The sequence below is a fragment of the Leuresthes tenuis genome, unplaced genomic scaffold (genome assembly GCF_036924035.1).
Source record: "Leuresthes tenuis unplaced genomic scaffold, fLeuTen1.0.hap1 SCAF_22, whole genome shotgun sequence".
Classification (NCBI taxonomy): domain Eukaryota; kingdom Metazoa; phylum Chordata; class Actinopteri; order Atheriniformes; family Atherinopsidae; genus Leuresthes; species Leuresthes tenuis.
Window position 1 is genome coordinate 3,049,391 of NW_027325376.1, and position 19,086 is coordinate 3,068,476.

The 19,086-nt window shown below is 41.2% G+C and overlaps 2 protein-coding genes and 3 long non-coding RNA genes across 5 annotated transcripts in view; 4 read left to right on the forward strand and 1 right to left on the reverse strand.

Moving 5' to 3' along the window:
- The window catches only part of LOC140281516 (tripartite motif-containing protein 16-like), a 285,220-nt gene that overhangs the window by 93,624 nt on the left and 172,510 nt on the right, over positions 1 to 19,086 (reverse strand). The window lies entirely within an intron of this gene.
- Positions 1,180 to 18,566, forward strand: LOC140282339 (Fc receptor-like protein 5). Its single transcript, XM_072376918.1, has 10 exons — positions 1,180 to 1,210; positions 1,368 to 1,625; positions 1,984 to 2,201; positions 2,838 to 3,081; positions 3,554 to 3,856; positions 4,269 to 4,541; positions 16,556 to 16,813; positions 17,172 to 17,450; positions 18,007 to 18,136; positions 18,434 to 18,566. The coding sequence occupies exons 1-10, from the start codon at positions 1,180 to 1,182 to the stop codon at positions 18,564 to 18,566; spliced, it is 2,127 nt and encodes a 708-aa protein (XP_072233019.1).
- Positions 5,491 to 6,440, forward strand: LOC140281543 (uncharacterized). The gene is made up of 4 exons (XR_011909771.1): positions 5,491 to 5,729; positions 5,886 to 5,999; positions 6,152 to 6,220; positions 6,387 to 6,440. It is a non-coding gene; the product is annotated as an uncharacterized lncRNA (long non-coding RNA).
- Positions 6,525 to 8,065, forward strand: LOC140281544 (uncharacterized). Its single transcript, XR_011909772.1, has 4 exons — positions 6,525 to 6,562; positions 6,670 to 6,685; positions 6,782 to 6,849; positions 7,825 to 8,065. It is a non-coding gene; the product is annotated as an uncharacterized lncRNA (long non-coding RNA).
- On the forward strand, positions 8,110 to 9,444 carry LOC140281547 (uncharacterized). The gene is made up of 3 exons (XR_011909774.1): positions 8,110 to 8,169; positions 8,707 to 8,772; positions 9,017 to 9,444. It is a non-coding gene; the product is annotated as an uncharacterized lncRNA (long non-coding RNA).

The window sequence follows — 19,086 nt, forward strand, 5'->3', positions numbered from 1 at the left end:
CATTTATGATTTAGTTTAGTTAGGAGTGCTAACGGAGGGATTTCTACACAGGCACTCTACTGGGACCACTTCATCCACACGCCCCCCTGCAGCACAGTTTATTCACTCCGTGCTCTGTGACAGTCGGCTAACTTCACACAGAGTTTGCTGCTGATAGTTTTGTGCAACATGGCAGGATATTTATCAGATTTTCACAATGTGAACGACGACTTTGAGTAAGATGGACGTTCTTACCGGAGTGAATGAGCTGTGCTGCAGGGGGGCTCCTATAGCTGCAAGTAGCCACATCCATGGGATTCTCACAGCCTGCTCCACACTTGACGGACAGCTGTGCTGTGCGATGCGTGTCGGCCGCCGTCCAACGCCGACCCCGACGTATGCACATGCTCGGGCCCGATCAACGCTGCTTGCAGTTTTAATTCCTTTTTGTTCTTCTGTTGTTGACCCAGAGTGTTTTTCATCTGATTAACTTTAGATTATCTGTCAGGTTAACAAATCTAACCCAGTTTTAATCTTTATTGTAGTGCTCAGAACACCCATCGATGGATATGCTGAAGGTCAGACAAACTTCCCTCTCTGCTTTGGTCTCATATTTATATTCAGTAGCGTATTTATCTGCTAATTATCCTCTCGTTTATGTTTGTCCAGATGGATTTGTGGTATTTTTAACTCTGTTAAAGGGACTCTCATATATATATATATATTATATATGAATAAATTAAACAAAAATGTAGTAAATGCCTCATAAACAATTTTAAGTTTGAAGTTTGAACAAAATTCATCCAAAAACTGTTCCCTCATTTGGTGTTTTGATGTTATTGATTAGATCAGAGAGCTTTCTGACATGTGGTCCAAAGTCTTCACTGGTGTTCAGTTTAGTTCTGAGCTGACGTCTGTGAAAGGTTTAAGAGACGATTCACATCATGTTTTTTCTGACTTACAGAACTTAAAGTCAAACCCACTCTGACAGCAGACAGTAACATCTTACCAGCAGGGGGCAGTGTGACGCTGACCTGTTCTGTGAAGGATCCTGCAGGCTTAAATTATGAGCTCTGGAGACTTACCTCATCTGGATATCAGCTCGTAAAATATAATTACATTGATGGAGTTTTCAATGTCTCAGAGGGAGGCAAATACAGCTGCAGAGGGTATAAAAGTGGGACTATCTCAGCCACATATATGAGTGACGCCGTCATCATTTATCAAACTGGTGAGTTTATAAATTTAATTAGGAATAAAACATCATGGAATCTGAGAGGAGGAGAAAATCCATTTTGAACACATTGTTACAAACTATCAAATGAACAATTTTATTTTATTTCTCAGCTCTTTTGTTTGTGTCCTAACTGTGTTTTTGGTGTCAATAGTTCCCAATAAGCCCACAGTGACCCTGCAGCCCAGCTGGGCTCAGATATACAGAGGTGAGACAGTCAGCCTCAGATGTTGGATCCAGGGAGGTGATTACAGATGGTGGGAATATGAATGGACACCAACCAACACAAATGCTCCAACATCCAGAGAATACAGGATCATCGCAGAGTCCAACAGCAGAGAATACAGATGTAGGGGTAGAAGTGGCTTTCTCTTAACAGGATGGAGCGAAGGCTTCACTCTGAAAGTTTCATGTGAGTTAAACTGTCCTCAATTCATTATGAAATATCATGTTTTGATGTGTTTTACTTATTTAGAAACATTTCTCCATCCAACACTGATCCAGCTGCTGGCAGGAAGCTCAGTGATGAACTGATTTATTTTAGTTTGAGAACAGAAAGAGGAGACAGCACGCAGTGAAGGGAAACATTTGAGGGAAATAAGTGGAAGAGGCAAAAATAACTGAAGGTTTTATTTGTGTGCAACTGCATTTATTTTTATGATTAGTTTATTGTTAACAAGAAATATTTCAGTGTCCTCGTGATACAGTCTGTTAGTAATATTTAAACAAACTGAATCAAGTCACATTCTGATTAATTCATTTTTAAACAGCAAGTAAACCCAGAGCCACACTGACAGCACCGAGAACAACCATACCAGCAGGGGGCAGTGTAGCACTGAGCTGCTCTGTGGACGGCTCTGATGGATGGAGGTTTGACTGGTTCAGAGATGGGTCAGACTATTCTGCAGCTCAGCCCAGAGGAAACAATGAAGCCATCACAGTCTCACAGGGAGGTCTGTACCACTGCAGAGGAGGAAGAGGAGGAGGAAGAGGAGGAGGAAGAGGAGAACCAGGTTTCTATACTGAAGACAGTAGGAAAGTCCCCATTGAGAAAACTCGTGAGTTTATTCATTTGTTCTGAAATAAAACAAGAAACACTGTTTAAAGTCTTCATCTGTTTATCAGTCATGTAGAAAAGAGCATTTTGGTACCAACAACAAAAAGAACATTAATGAAACAATGATTATATGACAGTAACTCCTACTGATACCTCTGATGTTTTAGACTCTTCATGTTTTGTTCAGATTCAACACAAGAGTGGCAGAATCTGCTTTTCTCATTTATTACATCTGGATTTTCTTAATCTCTCATTGTTCATCTGCTTTAGAATTGAAACACTTCAACACTTGAACTTTATACTCTTTGTGCTGTTGTTAAACATAATGAAAAAGCACTGAACAGGATGGAAATAAGAACTGTAGAAATAACTGATCAGTAAGTCAGTAAATACTGAGAAATGTTGCTGCAAAAAGCAAACAAACTACAGTTATTTAAAGATTTATGAAATAAATAGATAGATAAATAGTGTCAAATAACAGAAAACAGAATCATAGCATATTTCTGTGGGTTTTCTGTGTGTGTTGGTCTTCTAACTGTATATTTTATGTGAACAGTTTCCATTAAGCCCACAGTGATCCTGCAGCCCAGCTGGGCTCAGATATACAGAGGTGAGACAGTCACTGCCAGATGTGAGATCCAGGGAGGTGGAGGAACTCAGTGGGAGTATGAATGGAGACCAGCCAGGTTAAATATACCTCCAACATCCAGTGAACACAGAGTTACTGACAGTGGAGAATACAGCTGCCGGGGCAGAAAGGACCAGTTTAATTTCACACAGTGGAGTGATGTCATCACTGTAACTGTATCATGTAAGTTAAAAATGTTTCATCCATTTCAAAACTTTACATTTAAATGGCGTCTTCATTAGTTCAATGTTTTTGTCACGCAGAAGTTTTAAGGGTTTAACTTCACTGGCATTCCAACACAAAAATTATTAGCCCTCAAGTACAACCGCTGAAAGGTGGCTGGAACATGTCACATACCAAAAGCCATGAGTCTATACAGACAGAAGAAGGCAGATACTTCACAGGCTCTTTTAGTAAAGGCCACCTGCCAATAACCCTTCAGCAAGTCTGGCTTTGTGACAAAGCGAGCCGATCCCACTCTGTCGATGCAGTCATCCAGTCGGGGAAGAGGGTTGTACTTAGTTAAACTCAGTGAAATTATGTTCATAGAATTTTACTGAGTTTCTCATCAGTCCTGGATGTAAATGATGAATTTAAAGCTTTTTAATCCAGGGTTACAGACTTCTTTTCTATCTGTTCTTTCTCTCTCCAGCAGCTGAACCCCGGCCTGTCCTCACTGTGTCTCCATCATGGCTGAGTCCTGGAGCCTCAGTAACTCTGAGCTGTCAGGTTGAACATCTGTCTGCAGGATGGAGGTTCTACTGGTATAAAGCTGTTCCTGATCGGTCTAAAAAGTCTTACAGCTATGAGCTGCTGCCTGAGAGCAACAACAGGACTGAACATGATTCCTACATCATTCATGGACAGACACACACAGCAGGATATGTGTGTAGAGCTGGGAGAGGAGACCCAGAGTATTACACTGATTACAGTGACTCAGAGTTTGTCTGGTCTGCAGGTCAGTTTGTTTCTGAAAGTGATGCTTTCACTTTAATTCAACTATTCTTTTATCAGAGACCTTCACGATGTTTAAAACCAATACTCATGTTGATGATAGCTACATTAATTTTCCACCAATGGAAGAACAGCACACATTAATAAGAAGAAAACACTGATCAGGTGAAGCAGTGAAATACTGGAAACTCAAAGGTTCACTTGTTTGTTTGAAAGACGGCTGATTAGATTGACTTAGTTTATCATTTAAAACACACTGAAGGTTTTTAAGGTGGAAATCACAGTTTGATCAACGTGTTGAAATGTGTGCGCTGATCTTCAGAACTAAAGAACAAAATAAACCAAATTAATATCTGGAATGAAGCATTTGTTCTATTTCTCTGTGCTTTGGTGAAATCTCATCACATGTTTTTCAGATCTTCATCCAGCAGCGTCTCTCACAGTGAGTCCTGACAGAGTTCAACACTTCAGAGATGATCCTGTGTCACTGAACTGTGAAGGAAATTCTGCTGAGTGGAGAGTGACGAGGATTACAGAAACAGGACTCCTGTCATACTGCTCTGAGTCATACTGGGGGACAATGACTGGATCCTCATGTAACATAAAGCATCTCTGGACTGGTAACGCTGTGTTCTGGTGTGAGTCCGGATCAGGAGAGTTCAGCAACGCAGTCAACATAACTGGGCAGAGTATGTTATGATAAATGTTCTTTTTCTTTCACCTTTTCTTGTATTTAAGCATCACATATCATTTACTATACCTGTACATGTCATATACATACAACAGGAACTGTCTTGGTGAGTATTTGTCTCTTGATCCTGCTGCATAGTTTGATCTTAAGGTTCACTGGAAAAATAATGAATTCTGTGTCTATTAATTTAGCTTAAATCCATTCTTATCTTAAGGAATCTACAGCACAATGAATCAGTATAAAATGTTTGACTGCAGCTCGTATTTTACTCAGTTTATCTCTTCACAAAACAATTTAACATCAAATATATCTGCTTCCTTCCAAATGCCTCATTTTAAGTCATCAAAGAGCTCTTCCTAAAGATCTTCATATAAAGAGATGCAGTTAGATTAAATTATGATTAAATAATGTCACAAAAACAAGTCAAATTAGTTTTTCATTTACATCATTTCTATTGCAGCTGAGAGCTCTTTTAGCTCCTGAAAGTGGAACCTATGTTAAAATGTTTCATTAGCATATAGATGAGTCCATATTAAATATGTCTCCACTCACTGTGGAGCCAACAAGTCACTTCCTGACTTCTAATCTGTGGCTGCAGCTAAACATCACATCAACAACCTCCACAGTAAACATTTTCAAAGAGAACACAGTCACAAACTGTATATTTATAATTATTTTGGTGAACTTTGGTTTGCTGTTGTCTTATTTTACAGGAGAGCTTGAAATGTTAATGTCAGCTTTCACGGTTCAGAACAACTACTGTGTGATTTATGACGCTGTAGACAGAGTTATATCTTTGTTAAAAGGTGGTAACACACATACAATTTGTAAATACACAAGATCAAGTTTCAGCCAGTTTAACTGTGTGAGTCAGCTTTGTCTAAATGTCTGCAGCAGCTGATCTCTGACAGAAACTTAATGTTCTCTGACTGTTTTACAGGTAATGATGGTGTTATCCTGGTGAGCCCCGTCCATCCTGTAGCTGAGGGAGATTCTGTCAGTCTGAGCTGCAGACGCAGAGAACAAAATACACTTTCCAATGTGTTTTTCTATCACAATGACACACTTCTTCAAAGTGACAGCAGAGGGGAGCTGAAGATCTCTGCAGTGTCACAGTCGGATGAAGGTTTCTACAAGTGTGAACATTCAGGGGAGGTTTCACCACAGAGCTGGATCTCAGTTAAAGGTGAGAGTTGTTATTTTAATGATTTGTTTTCTATCATCTGACATCTTCACAGTCTAAATGTGTTGTTCTACTAACCTGTTCATGTTTAAACATGATTTCAGTTGATGTCAGATGGTTAAGTGCATCAGTGCTGATTTATTAAATTACTCACAGCAGCTGCATCCAGACCTGAAGGCTCTTCATTTCCTGTGCTGATGGTCGTTGGACCAATTATTGGACTCATATTCATTGTTCTCCTGCTCCTGCTGTGTCTCTACAGACGATCCAAAGGTGAGACCTTTTTCTTCTGATATCAGATGTTTCATTCTTTCATTATTGAAGGACATCGATGCCTCATGAGGACATAAATTAGAACAGCAGGACAACAACATACAACACAAAACCATGTAACAGCAAATGTCTTTTTATTCTTTGTGAAAAAGGTTCTGCTACAGAGCAGACAGCCAACCAGGATGAAACTCAGCAGCAGGTTTACTCCTCTCTCCTCCATGGTCAGACTTTCAGCTTCTTCTGAAACTCAGTTTCTAACCACATGATGACAGAATATTTTCATCCATAACATCCAGTTCTCCAGGATGAAGAAATCTTTAAGTTTAAATCAGTTTCACAGACATGAGGTGACTCATTTAACTGTGTTTGACTTTTTCTGACCTGCAGGAGATCTTTGTGTCTATGAAACAGTCAGAGGATGTGAAACCTCTGCAGATGGTACAGTTTAAACTTTGACTATAACACTGAGCTGCTGGAAGTTTCACTTATAAAATAATTGTGATCAAAATTAAAGTCAATAATGACTCTCGTGCTCTTGTTGTATCGCTACAAACATTCAAAGGGTGAGACCTTTTACATCCTGATCCTGTATCACATGGTTTATTTGTTCAAATGCTTATTTAAATACAGGATTTAATTTTAATGTTCCAACCAAATGTCTTTTTCACAGATTTAACGTGCATCAGGTCAGTAAATCGCTCCTTCATTTCCTCTCATCTGTAACACAAATCATCAGCGTTTAACTTTTCTGTGTTTAACTTAATGCATTCATGATGTTTTAGGTCCATCCGGCCACAGAACACCAGTCAGAGCTCAACCACAAATCATGAGTACAGCTCTCCTCACGACGGTCAGTAATTAAACTGATTCAGACTTTTAGAAACGTCTTACTTAACCTCAGGATTTCTTCTTTTGTGGTATAAAGATATTCATCAAAGACCAAAAACCCACGAGGCTGGACCTTGTTACTCCTCATAGGTACTTTTACAAAGAAAACATCAGAGTTAAAGTTGACTTTCTAATTAATTCTATTTGAATTTAACTTAAATTTCCCACCAAGAAGAAACCACACGCACTGTTATTCAGATTAAGATCAGATTTAATACCTCAGCATTTGACCCATCCAGGTTGGCACCAGTTAAACACACACATGGGTCACACACTCATAGACACAGATGCCATAAACACTGGAGCAGTGGGCAGCCAATCACAGCTCCCAGGGAGCATGGGGGTATGGTGCCTTGTCTCGTCCGTGGAGGTGGACGGTAGCATCTGTAACATCTGTCAGGAATGGTGGTGTTGGAACGTTGGGACAAAAAAAAGTCCCAAAAAAAAGTCGAATACAAGAAATCTTAACTGTGAAAAACAAAACAAAATAAGACTAGGATTGTGGGACAAAACAAGAAGCAGAAACCTGACCTGACAAGACTTGAGAAACGTGAGCATGATTCATCAAAGGTAAGGTGAGGATTCTGTGTTGTACTGACAGCTGGACGGACACCCGTCCAGCTGTCAGTTTATTTTTTGAGTGGCGAGAATTGAACCTCCAACCTTCCGGTTATTGGACAACCCACACTTCATCCATCCTATCCAGATAATATGTCCACATCATGATGGGAAAGTAAAGTCAGGTTGTGACAGATAAGCTCCATCCATAAAGACTTCACACCCTCTGACACCTTCCTGTCTTTGGACGTCTTTGCAGCTTTAAATAACAACCAGAAGGAAAATGGAACAAGTGAAAAATTAGTGGATGTTATTTCTTTTGTTTTGTCGTTACATTCATGGAAAAACTCTTTGTCTGCTTCTTTTTAATCTACCACAGGCGATGCTTCTCTCTACGCGTCGATCACACCCTCTGAAAACACGGGAAACGGTACAGTATGACTTTAAAGCAGTAAGATGTGCAAAGAATTGATGGCTTTCAGGAGACTGATCACAGAATCCTGAAATGTTTCAGATGCAGATGAACCCAAAGACGTCACATACTCCGTCGTTGAGCTGAAACATCTTGGAAAGAAGAGTAAGTTCCACACACACATGCAGCGTTTATGATAAGGAGCATAGCTGTGAAGTTTCTGATCTGTGGATTATGTGATTATGTGAACAGGGAGGCATGATAAACCAGAGGAGTTTGCTGTTTACTCTGATGTGAAGACGGGAGCTGAAGGTACAGTTCAAACTGAGATGTGTTGTTGTGGCTTTCTGCAGTTTCTGCTCTCGCTTTGAATGGGGCGACATTTTTCCTTGGTTCGGTGCTTTGCTTTGTGTAGCTTGTGATAGAAAGTTGAGAAAAGTTCAACTATTCCCAGCAGCAGCAGCGGCTCCAGACGGATCCGTTTGGTTCTGACCTCGTGACTAATTGTTGCTCCAGTTCCAAACATCGGTCATTAATGCGGCTCGTGTGTGATGTCCTGCATTACACTGCAGGGATCTATGGGTCAACCTGCAGGAAAGTTAACCAGCTGCTTTGGTTATCTTCCACATATTTATACACCAGAGGTGGAAACTGTTACTGTGTGAAATTTCCATTTTTCAGATTTGCTACGAAACATTTGTGTTTTTTTCTTTTTGTACATTATGTTTTCACACTGTTTCAGATTATAAAACAATGTGGAAAGTGTGTTTATGTCCGTTAATCCAACAGCTTTATTTAATCATGTGTCTGCTGAACAAATTTAACCTGAAACCTGACCTCTGGTTTTAGGTCCAACTCTGTTGTATTCAGAGATCTCTCACCAGAATGTAGGAAAAGCCAAGAAGAAAAAGAAAGGTATTTAAAGTCAGCATTTATCTACAGTCCCGACTGTCTCATAAGTTTATTTGAACCATTTGATTTGCTGAATAATATTGTAATTGCAGCTCTTTTGAATCCTGTTTCTATGACATGTTCTATGTAAGCGCTAACATTTGAGTTAAAATGATATAATAGAGTGAAATTATGTAAGAATGGGCACAACTTAATTATTTTTAATGTTAACATGAAGACGTGTGACACGAATGATCTCCATTCACAGGAAAACTCAGTCCTGCAGCAACCGATGCTGCAGTTTATTCTGAAATCAGAGCAGCGCGGGATAACAATGCTGCCGTGTAGGTGGATGCTGCTCTGGTTTATTCTACAATATATTACAAAGGTTGCAACTTATTATGCGTAACCCATTATAACCCATTTTGTGTGTGTTTCTGGGTAGAAAGCTGTATAAACTAAACCAAAGAGAAGCATTTGATGATGCTATCATTATCCAACTGCTTGCTATCCAAGTCTCAGTCATGCTCAGTAGTTCTTATTGTGTATCATGTTAAAGGTCATGCATATTTTATATTTTAGCACAGAGATCATGCTTCCCATTTACTCTTATCGAGTCAGTCCTTAATAATCTATCAGTATTAGTTGTATTTGACTGTAAGCATTTATGAATGCATGTTTCCAGAAGTGTAGCTTTAAAGCTACACTTTTCTTTTGCTGTGTTAACTGAGTGAGCTGTAAGATATGAACAGTTATGTCAGCATCTTTTTTATGAATTACACGACACAGTCTCTCTGATATCTATACTCTGTATCTATTCATATTTCTTTTTTATATTTCTGGTCTTTTCAACCATTTTTTTCCCTAAATAATAATAATACAAAAGCACTGTTGGTTATCAAAGTGTTGCAGCTTTAAGGAGCTTTATTGGTTAATCAGCTGCTTAATCATCAGTATCAAGTAATAAGATGTATCACAGCATTTATTCTGCATAGATACCAAATGAATATGACAGTGTTTATATTCTGTATTTATTCATATTTTTCTTTTAAAGCATTTTATTTCCCCCACACATTTTCTTTAGCAGTGTAATTATTTACTTTTTACATGTATTGTTTTGTACTTCATATTGTTAAAATGTAATAATGAAAACAATAAAAAAGCATTGAGGATTATCAGTGCGCTGTTTCTTATTTGCTTAGTTCAGTTAAATGAATTTACATCTGTAGCGAACTCAAGTGTGGAATTTAATACAAACGTATACCTTTGGAAATCTCCCACATTCCTGATGTTTGTGTGTAAGGACCAGAGATCCTCTAATTTAGAACAACCTTTACCCTATAAAAGCATTTTGGGCAAGTTTCTCAGCCCCTCTTTCCACAGATCTGCACCATAAACTTAGGTGGGTGCATTAAAGAGGAACTCCGGTATTTTTAAACCTGGACCTTATTTCTGGCATGAAATACGTTCATCTACTCACCGAGAACAGTTTGGCGAAAGTCGGCGTCCTTCTGAAGCTATTTAGATAACTGGCGATCGGCGTATATCCATATAACGAGTGAACTTGGCAGGGATGATACAGCCTCTAAATAAGGCGTTATCTGTCTTTATATCACCAATACTTTAAGAAGAATGAATTAACTAAATATTGCACTGTTAAAATACCAGAGTTCCCCTTTAATGACTTAGTGCTAACGAAGCTGAACAAACGAAGAACCCTTTTTAGGAGAAGACCACACGATGACACTTCCAACATTGACCTTTGCCCTGACCCAGCCAGATAAGAGTCTCATGGGACTTTTAAAATGACCTCACTCAGATTCTGTCAGATTCCTGGGTGCGAGAAGGGAGGACCCAGATGCAGACTTCAACATCAAAAGGTTTATTCCAAAAACTACAAGGCAAAAACAGAAAGCGCGGCTGAGCCGGATTATCAAAGTTCTTAAACTTAGATCCTTCTGGAGGTGACCTCAATGGATGGATTCCAGACATCGCAAAACCTGGGTGGGAGGAGGGGGGCCGGAAGGAGGGAGCTGGAGCCGGAGACGTCTGGCTGACAGACGAGGTGAGCCCCGCTGCGTGCCCTCTGGATTAGATTTGGAACGGCTGGAACCTGTGGCGCTGGAGGTTGTGGTGCTGGACAAGAAGGTCCAGCGCCCCTGTTCTGGTAGCCCTCGGTATAATGATCGTGGGACGACACATGAACAGAGTTTGGATTGTCTTAGGCGTGGTGTAGGAGCTGCTAGACGACAATCCTGGGACCAACGGAGGGACCCAGTTGGGACAGAAGCCTTTGCAGGAGCCTTCAAGTAGATGGAGCCGTTCCATTAAGCTCTTTGTAGCTAACATCAGGGACTTGAATTTTATGCGGGCGGCTAAGGGCAGCCAGAGGAGTTCAATGAACAGAGGGGGGACGTGTTCTTTTAGGCTGATCCAAGACCAGACGCGCCGCCGTGTTCTAGACCATCTGCAGAGGTTTCACAGCACAGGCTGGAGACCAGTTAGGAGACCAGTTAGGAAACCAGTTAGGAGACCAGTTAGGAGACCAGTTAGGAGAGCATTGCAGGAGTCAAGGCGGGAGATGACCATGGCCTGCACCAGGAGCTGGGGGGCATGTTGGGTTAGGTATGGTCTGATCTTTCTTATGTTTAGCAAAGCGAAGCGGCATGAACGAGCAACCGAGGTAACGTGATCTTTAAAGGTTCATTGGTCATCAATCATGACACCCAAGTTTCTAGCAACCTTTGATGGAGCAAGAGATCGGGATTCAGTTTGGATGCAGATGCTGTGGTGTATGGTTGGTTTGGCTGGGAAGACCAGCAGTTTTTTGGGAGGTTAAGTTGGAGGAGATGGGCTTTCATCCATGTTGATATGTCATAGAGACAGTCTGAGATTCGTGCTGAGACCGTGTGGTCGTCAGGTGGGAATGACAGATAGAGCTGGGTATCATCAGCATAACATTGGTATGAGAAGCCATGTGATCGGATGACCTGTCCCAGTGTATATGGCAAAGAGAAGAGGTCCCAGTACTGAACCTTGGGGGACACCTGTGGCGAAGTGGTGCGCTGCAGAAGTGTGACCAAGCCAGGATACTTTGAAGGACCGACCAGTGAGGCATGATTCAAACCAGGAGTGTGCTCTCCCTGTGATGCCCATGCTAGAGAGTATGGACAAAAGGATACTGTGGTTGACAGTGTCAAATGCAGCTGATAAGTCGAGCAGGAGAAGTACTGAGGACTTAGCTGTTGCTCTGGCTTCTTTTAAGGCTTCTGTCACAGCCAACAGAGCTGTTTCGGTGGAGTGTCCACTTTTAAACCCAGATTGGTTTGGGTCAAGGAGGTTGTTATGTGAGAGATAATCAGTGACCTGCTTAAAGACCGCCCTTTCAATGGTTTTAGACAGAAACGGAAGGAGAGAGACCGGCCGATAATTCTCCACATGAGTTGGAGGGAGGGAAGGTTTCTTGAGCAGAGGTGTAACCTGAGCTTGCTTGAATGTGGTAGGAAATGTGCCCGATGTCAGTGAAGCATTAATCAAATGCATGACTGCTGCAGTTACAGTAGGAGTAATGGATTGGAGAAGATTAGAAGGGATGGGGTCCAGCAGGCATGTAGTAGGACGGCTACATGTGAGAAGTCATATCTGTCTGTCATGGTTGTTGGATTTTTGTATATTAGTTACTTCCTGTTTTATTTTGGTGAACATGCACCTTTGTTCATTTCTGTCAGCTTTCTGCTGCTTGTGTCACGCCTGGTTTCTTCAGTTCATTGCCTTTCCTGCCTCATTTTGTAACCACACCTCTAAATATCCTCCTGGTTTTCCTTTTTTGAATCATCTACATCACCTGTCCTTGTCTCCTGAGACTGCATTTGAACACTGTCTGTATAAGAATATCACAGAGGAGTACATTTTGGGGAGGAGGACAGTGTGGATATACTGTATGGAACAGTGAAACAATGGCAGGAACACAAGTCCACAACTTAGCAGACATGTAGGAAAAGGCCTCAGAGCTGGTTGAATACAGTGAAGGTGTCTGGGACAGAGAGAAGAGGTCAGCAGAGCAGTGTGAGAGCCAGTTGTGTGGGAGTGGTGAGGAAGTAACTGTATCAATGATGTCATATTTAAGGTAGAGCATGCACCAACAGAAGAGCATGCAACAGGAAAAACAGCAGAAAGGACAAAATGTTTTATGCAAACCTCAATGGCAGAACTGCAAAAATGAACATGTTTCCACACAAAACTTTCCTTATCCATATTTACTGCTATGCTTGTTAAATCTTTATATTTTTATAAACCAGGATCAGACCTTTGCACATTAAAGAAGTTAATTTATTTCTGAATTGGACAGGAAATTACTCATCAAACACCTGCTGTCAGCTGCTACCCAAACCACTGAGGCTGTCTGAGCTAAGTGTAAAAAGGAAGGAAGACAGTGGGCAGAAGTTTGAAAGCTTTAGTTCTCGCACACGTATTAGTTGTAACTTCTTCATACGTTTTGTTCGAGTGAAGCAGACGACTTTCTGATCGGCTGTGCAGCAGGGTTGGATGTGAGGATGGGGCACACTTTGCTCGGAGTGCTGGGCTTTTTCTGTAAGTACATCACTGCCTTTCTGTTGGCAGATTAAAGGAAATGTTTCTGAATAGAGAGAATTACAGTGAGTCTTTGGTTCATTGTGTTTCTGTGAGAGATTGAGGAGAGCAGACATGATTCTATGAAAAACTGTTGCTTTAGTTTAGAGGAGCAGAATGCAAGTTACATGTGGATTGTTTATCCATCCATCATCTACCGCTTATCCGGGGGTCGCGGGGGCAGCAGCTTTAACAGAGAAACCCAGACGTCTCTGTCCCCGGCCACTTCCTCCAGCTCTTCCGGGGGGACCCCGAGGCGTTTCCAGGACAGCCGAGAGACATAGTCTCTCCAGCGTGTCCTGGGTCTTCCCCGGGGTCTCCTCCCAGTGGGACGGGCCCAGAACACCTCCCCAGGGAGGCGTCCAGGGGGCATCCTAACCAGATGCCACCTCATCTGACTCCTCTCAATGCGGAGGAGCAGCGGTTCTACTCCGAGCCCCTCCCGGATGATTGAGCTTCTCACCCTATCTCTAAGGGAGGCCCAGACCCCCTGCGGAGGAAACCCATTTCGGCCGCTTGTATCCGTGATCTCGTTCTTTCGGGTTGTTTAATTTATGATTTAGTTTTTGTTTTAAACGTAATTTCTTTCATATTTTCTTTACTTAATCAAGTTCTGAGCAGTGAAGTGTGAAGGCCCTATTGTTCCTGTTCCTGAAGGCGTTATTATTATTGTTTATGAAAGTTGCTCCAAACTTCACCAATTTCGCCAGTCGTGGGGGGCCATTTGGTGTTTGCGAACATTGGCGACGCAAAATGGCTCTGTAGCGCCACCTACAGCGTTGCAATAACGCCAAACGAATGGGTTCATTTTGCCGTACGCTGACGAAACTCGGTACAGGCCTTCGTCATGTCCGGACACACAAAAAAGCCTACGGACACCATGGTGCCAAGTCCACAGGAAGTCGGCCATTTTTGAGTGGAACATGCGTTTTGGCGCCATTGTTGCCCATTTCCACACCTTGCATATGATCGAACTCCTCCGACACACTAAATGCTAACTGCTTCAAACTTGGCCAGGGGGATAAAAAGTATTGCAAAGCTTTCTGAAACCTTAAAGGGAAACTCCGGTATTTTTAAACCTTGACCTTATTTCTGGCATGAAATACGTTCATCTACTCACCGAGAACAGTTTGGTGAAAGTCGGCGTCCTTCGAAAGCTATTTAGAAAACTCACGATCAGCGTATATCCATATAAGGGAGTTAACGGGGCAGGGACAATGCAGCCTCTAAATAAGGCATTATCTGTCTTTATTTCACCAATACTTTAAGAAGAATGAATGAATGAACGTGTGCTATAGCTCTGTTAGCTCATAGCTGCTGTTATGTGGCTACTTGCAGCTATAGGAGAGCTAACGGAGGGATTTCTACACAGGCACTCTACTGGGACCACTTCATCCACACGCCCCCCTGCAGCACAGTTTATTCACTCCGTGCTCTGTGACAGTCGGCTAACTTCACACAGAGTTTGCTTCTGATAGTTTTGTGCAACATGGCAGGATATTTATCAGATTTTGACGACGTGGACAACAACTTTGAGTAACATGGACGTTCTTACCGGAGTGAATAAACTGTGCTGCAGCCATGCTGTGGATGAAGTCGTCCCAGGAGAGGTGTGTGTAGAAATCCCTCCTTTAGCCCTCCTATAGCTGCAAGTAGCCACATCCATGGGATTCTCACAGCCTGCTCCACACTTGACGGACAGCTGTGCTGTGCGATGCGTGTCATCCAACGCCGGCGTCCAACGCCGACCCGACGTATGCACGCACTCGGGCCCGATCAACGCTGCTTGCAGCTTTAATTCCTTTTTGTTCTTCTGTTGTTGACCCAGAGTGTTTTTCATCTGATTAACTTTAGATTCTCTGTCAGGTTCACAAATCTAACCCAGTTTTAATCTTTATTGTAGTGCTCAGAACACCCATCGATGGATATGCTGAAGGTCAGACAAACTTCCCTCTCTGCTTTGGTCTCATATTTATATTCAGTACCGTATTTATCTGCTAATTATCCTTTCGTTCATATTTGTCCAGATGGATTTGAGGTATTTTTAACTCTGTTAAAGGGACTCTCATATATATATATATAATATATATATATATATATTATATATGAATAAATTAAACAAAAATGTAGTAAATGCCTCATAAACAATTTTAAGTTTGAAGTTTGAACAAAATTCATCCAAAAACTGTTCCCTCATTTGGTGTTTTGATGTTATTGATTAGATCAGAGAGCTTTCTGACATGTGGTCCAAAGTCTTCACTGGTGTTCAGTTTAGTTCTGAGCTGACGTCTGTGAAAGGTTTAAGAGACGATTCACATCATGTTTTTTCTGACTTACAGAACTTAAAGTCAAACCCACTCTGACAGCAGACAGTTACATCATACCAGCAGGGGGCAGTGTGACGCTGAACTGTTCTGTGAAGGATCCTGCAGGCTTACATTATGTCCTCTGGAGACGTACCTCATCTGGATATCAGCTCATAAAATATAATTACATTGATGGAGTTTTCAGTGTCTCAGAGGGAGGCAAATACACCTGCAGAGGGTTTATAAGTGGGACTAACTCAGCCACATATATGAGTGACGCCGTCATCATTTATCAAACTGGTGAGTTTATAAATTTCATTTGGAATAAAACATCATGGAATCTGAGAACAGGAGAAAATCCATTTTGAACATATTATTAAAAACTATATAATGAATAATTTAATCCCAGGATTTGACCTCATCTACATGAAGAAGAACAAGTTTTAGTTTGGTGTGTAAGAACAACAAGGTTACAGACACAACCAGTGGATAAAAGATTAAAGATCATTCAGCTGTGAAACTGCTGATGACAAACTCTGTTGGAAGGGAAAACAGCTTTCATTTTAACTCCAGATTGTTGCATCTGTTCTTGTTTCATTGTGACTTTGAGGTGTGTAAACTGAAGCTCCAGAAACTTTGTAGATGTTTTATTAGAAAATCAGCCTGCGGTTATGTTAAAATGTCCTTTAAAGTGCTGGAGTCACACACTTCAAGCTCTAAACACCTGATGAGTTCTCTCATTGTATAAATATTACAGCTGTTTTAATAATTTGCCATAAAGCAGAACAACTGAAGCTGGAAACAGTCCTGTCTTTCTGTTTTATTTCTCAGCTCTTTTGTTTGTGTCCTAACTGTGTTTTTGGTGTCAACAGTTTCCATTAAGCCCACAGTGATCCTGCAGCCCAGCTGGGCTCAGATATTCAGAGGTGAGACAGTCAGCCTCAGATGTGAGATCCAGGGAGGTGATGACAGGGAGTGGGAATATGAATGGACACCAACCAACACAAATGCTCCAACATCCAGAGAATACAGGATCATCACAGAGTCCAACAGCAGAGAATACAGATGTATGGGTAGAAGTGGCTTTCTCTTCACAGGATGGAGCGAAGGCTTCACTCTGGAAGTGTCATGTGAGTTAAACTGTCCTCAATTCATTATGAAATATCATGTTTTGATGTGTTTTACTTATTTAGAAACATTTCTCCATCCAACACTGATCCAGCTGCTGGCAGGAAGCTCAGTGATGAACTGATTTATTTTAGTTTGAGAACAGAAAGAGGAGACAGCACGCAGTGAAGGGAACCATTTGAGGGAAATAAGTGGAAGAGGCAAAAATAACGTAATAAGGTTTTATTTGTGTGCAACTGCATTTATTTTTATGAGTTTATTGTTAACAAGAAATATTTCAGTGTCCTTGTGATACAGTCTGTTAGTAATATTTAAACAAACTGAATCAAGTCATATTCGGATTAATTCATTTTTAAACAGCAAGTAAACCCAGAGCCACACTGACAGCACCGAGAACAACCATACCAGCAGGGGGCAGTGTAGCACTGAGCTGCTCTGTGGACGGCTCTGATGGATGGAGGTTTGACTGGTTCAGAGATGGGTCAGCCTATTCTGCAGCTCAGCCCAGAGGAAACAATGAAGCCATCACAGTCTCACAGGGAGGTCTGTACCACTGCAGAGGAGGAAGAGGAGGAGGAAGAGGAGGAGAACCAGGTTTCTACACAGAAGTCAGCAGGAAAGTCCCCATTGAGGAAACTCGTGAGTTTATTCATTTGTTCTGAAAATAAAACAAGAAACACTCTTTAAAGTCTTCATCTGTTTATCAGTCATGTAGAAAAGAGCATTTTGGTACCAACAACAAAAAGAACATTAATGAAACAATGATTATATGACAGTAACTCCTACTGATACCTCTGATGTTTTAGACTCTTCATGTTTTGTTCAGATTCAACACAAGAGTGGCAGAATCTGCTTTTCTCATTTATTACATCTGGATTTTCTTAATCTCTTGTTGTTGATCTGCTTTAGAATTGAAACACTTCAACACTTGAACTTTATACTCTTTGTGCTGTTGTTAAACATAATGAAAAAGCTCTGAACAGGATGGAAATAAGAACTGTAGAAATAACTGATCAGTAAGTCAGTAAATACTGAGAAATGTTGCTGCAAAAAGCAAACAAACTACAGTTATTTAAAGATTTATGAAATAAATACATAGATATATTGTGTCAAATAACAGGAAACAGAATCATAGCATATTTCTGTGGGTTTTCTGTGTGTGTTGGTCTTCTAACTGTATATTTTATGTGAACAGTTTCCATTAAGGCCACAGTGATCCTGCAGCCCAGCTGGGCTCAGATATACAGAGGTGAGACAGTCACTGCCAGATGTGAGATCCAGGGAGGTGGAGGAATTCAGTGGGAGTATGAATGGAGACCAGCCAGGTTAAATATACCTCCAACATCCAGTGAACACAGAGTTACTGACAGTGGAAAATACAGTTGCCGGGGCAGAAAGGACCAGTTTAATTTCACACAGTGGAGTGATGTCATCACTGTAACTGTATCATGTAAGTTTAAAATGTTTCATCCATTTAAAAACTTTGCATTTAAATGGCGTCTTCATTAGTTCAATGTTTTTGTCACGCAGAAGTTTTAAAGGTTTAACATAAAGACATTCACAACTTGTCCAACTTAAAAGGGGATTTATCTAAACAAGTTAAAAAACATCTGGAGAAGCAGTGCTCAGGTCACCATGTTGGAGCATGAGTGGCTCGGCCGGCCTTTTGTCCTCTTCCACGTGATGTTGAAGCCCTACGGAAAACTCAGAGGCACAGCGCAGGGCATAACACCCCCACCCATAAGAAAGTTGTGAACAACTTCACTGGCATTCCAACACTAAAATTATTAGGCCTCAAGTATATGGTACATCCAGGTTAAAGCCCTGCAGAAACCAGCTCCATCTCATGAGTCTCGGGTTGGAATTTTTCATCCTGCTCAAGTTAGACAAGAGGGTTGTGGAAAAAGACACAACTACAGGCTGACTTATAGAGATGTACACCCGAAAGTGTTCCGAGGCCAGAATAAGAGTTGGAGCCTCTTTCCCGATGGTGGAATAGTTCCTTTGGTGTACATCCAACCAGCACCAGCATCACTGGCATCCACAGCAAGCCAAAATGGCTCTTTGAAATTTAGTGGCGTCTTCATTAGTTCAATGTTTTTGTTACGCAGAAGTTTTAAGGGTTTAGCTTCACTTTTCCAACACAAAAATTATTAGCCCTCAAGTACATCCAACCTTGTTGAAAAGTACCAGGGAGCTCTAGGCCTTGGAGGATTGCTCCAGCACCAGCATCACTGGCATCCACAGCAAGCCAAAATGGCTCTTTGAAATTTAG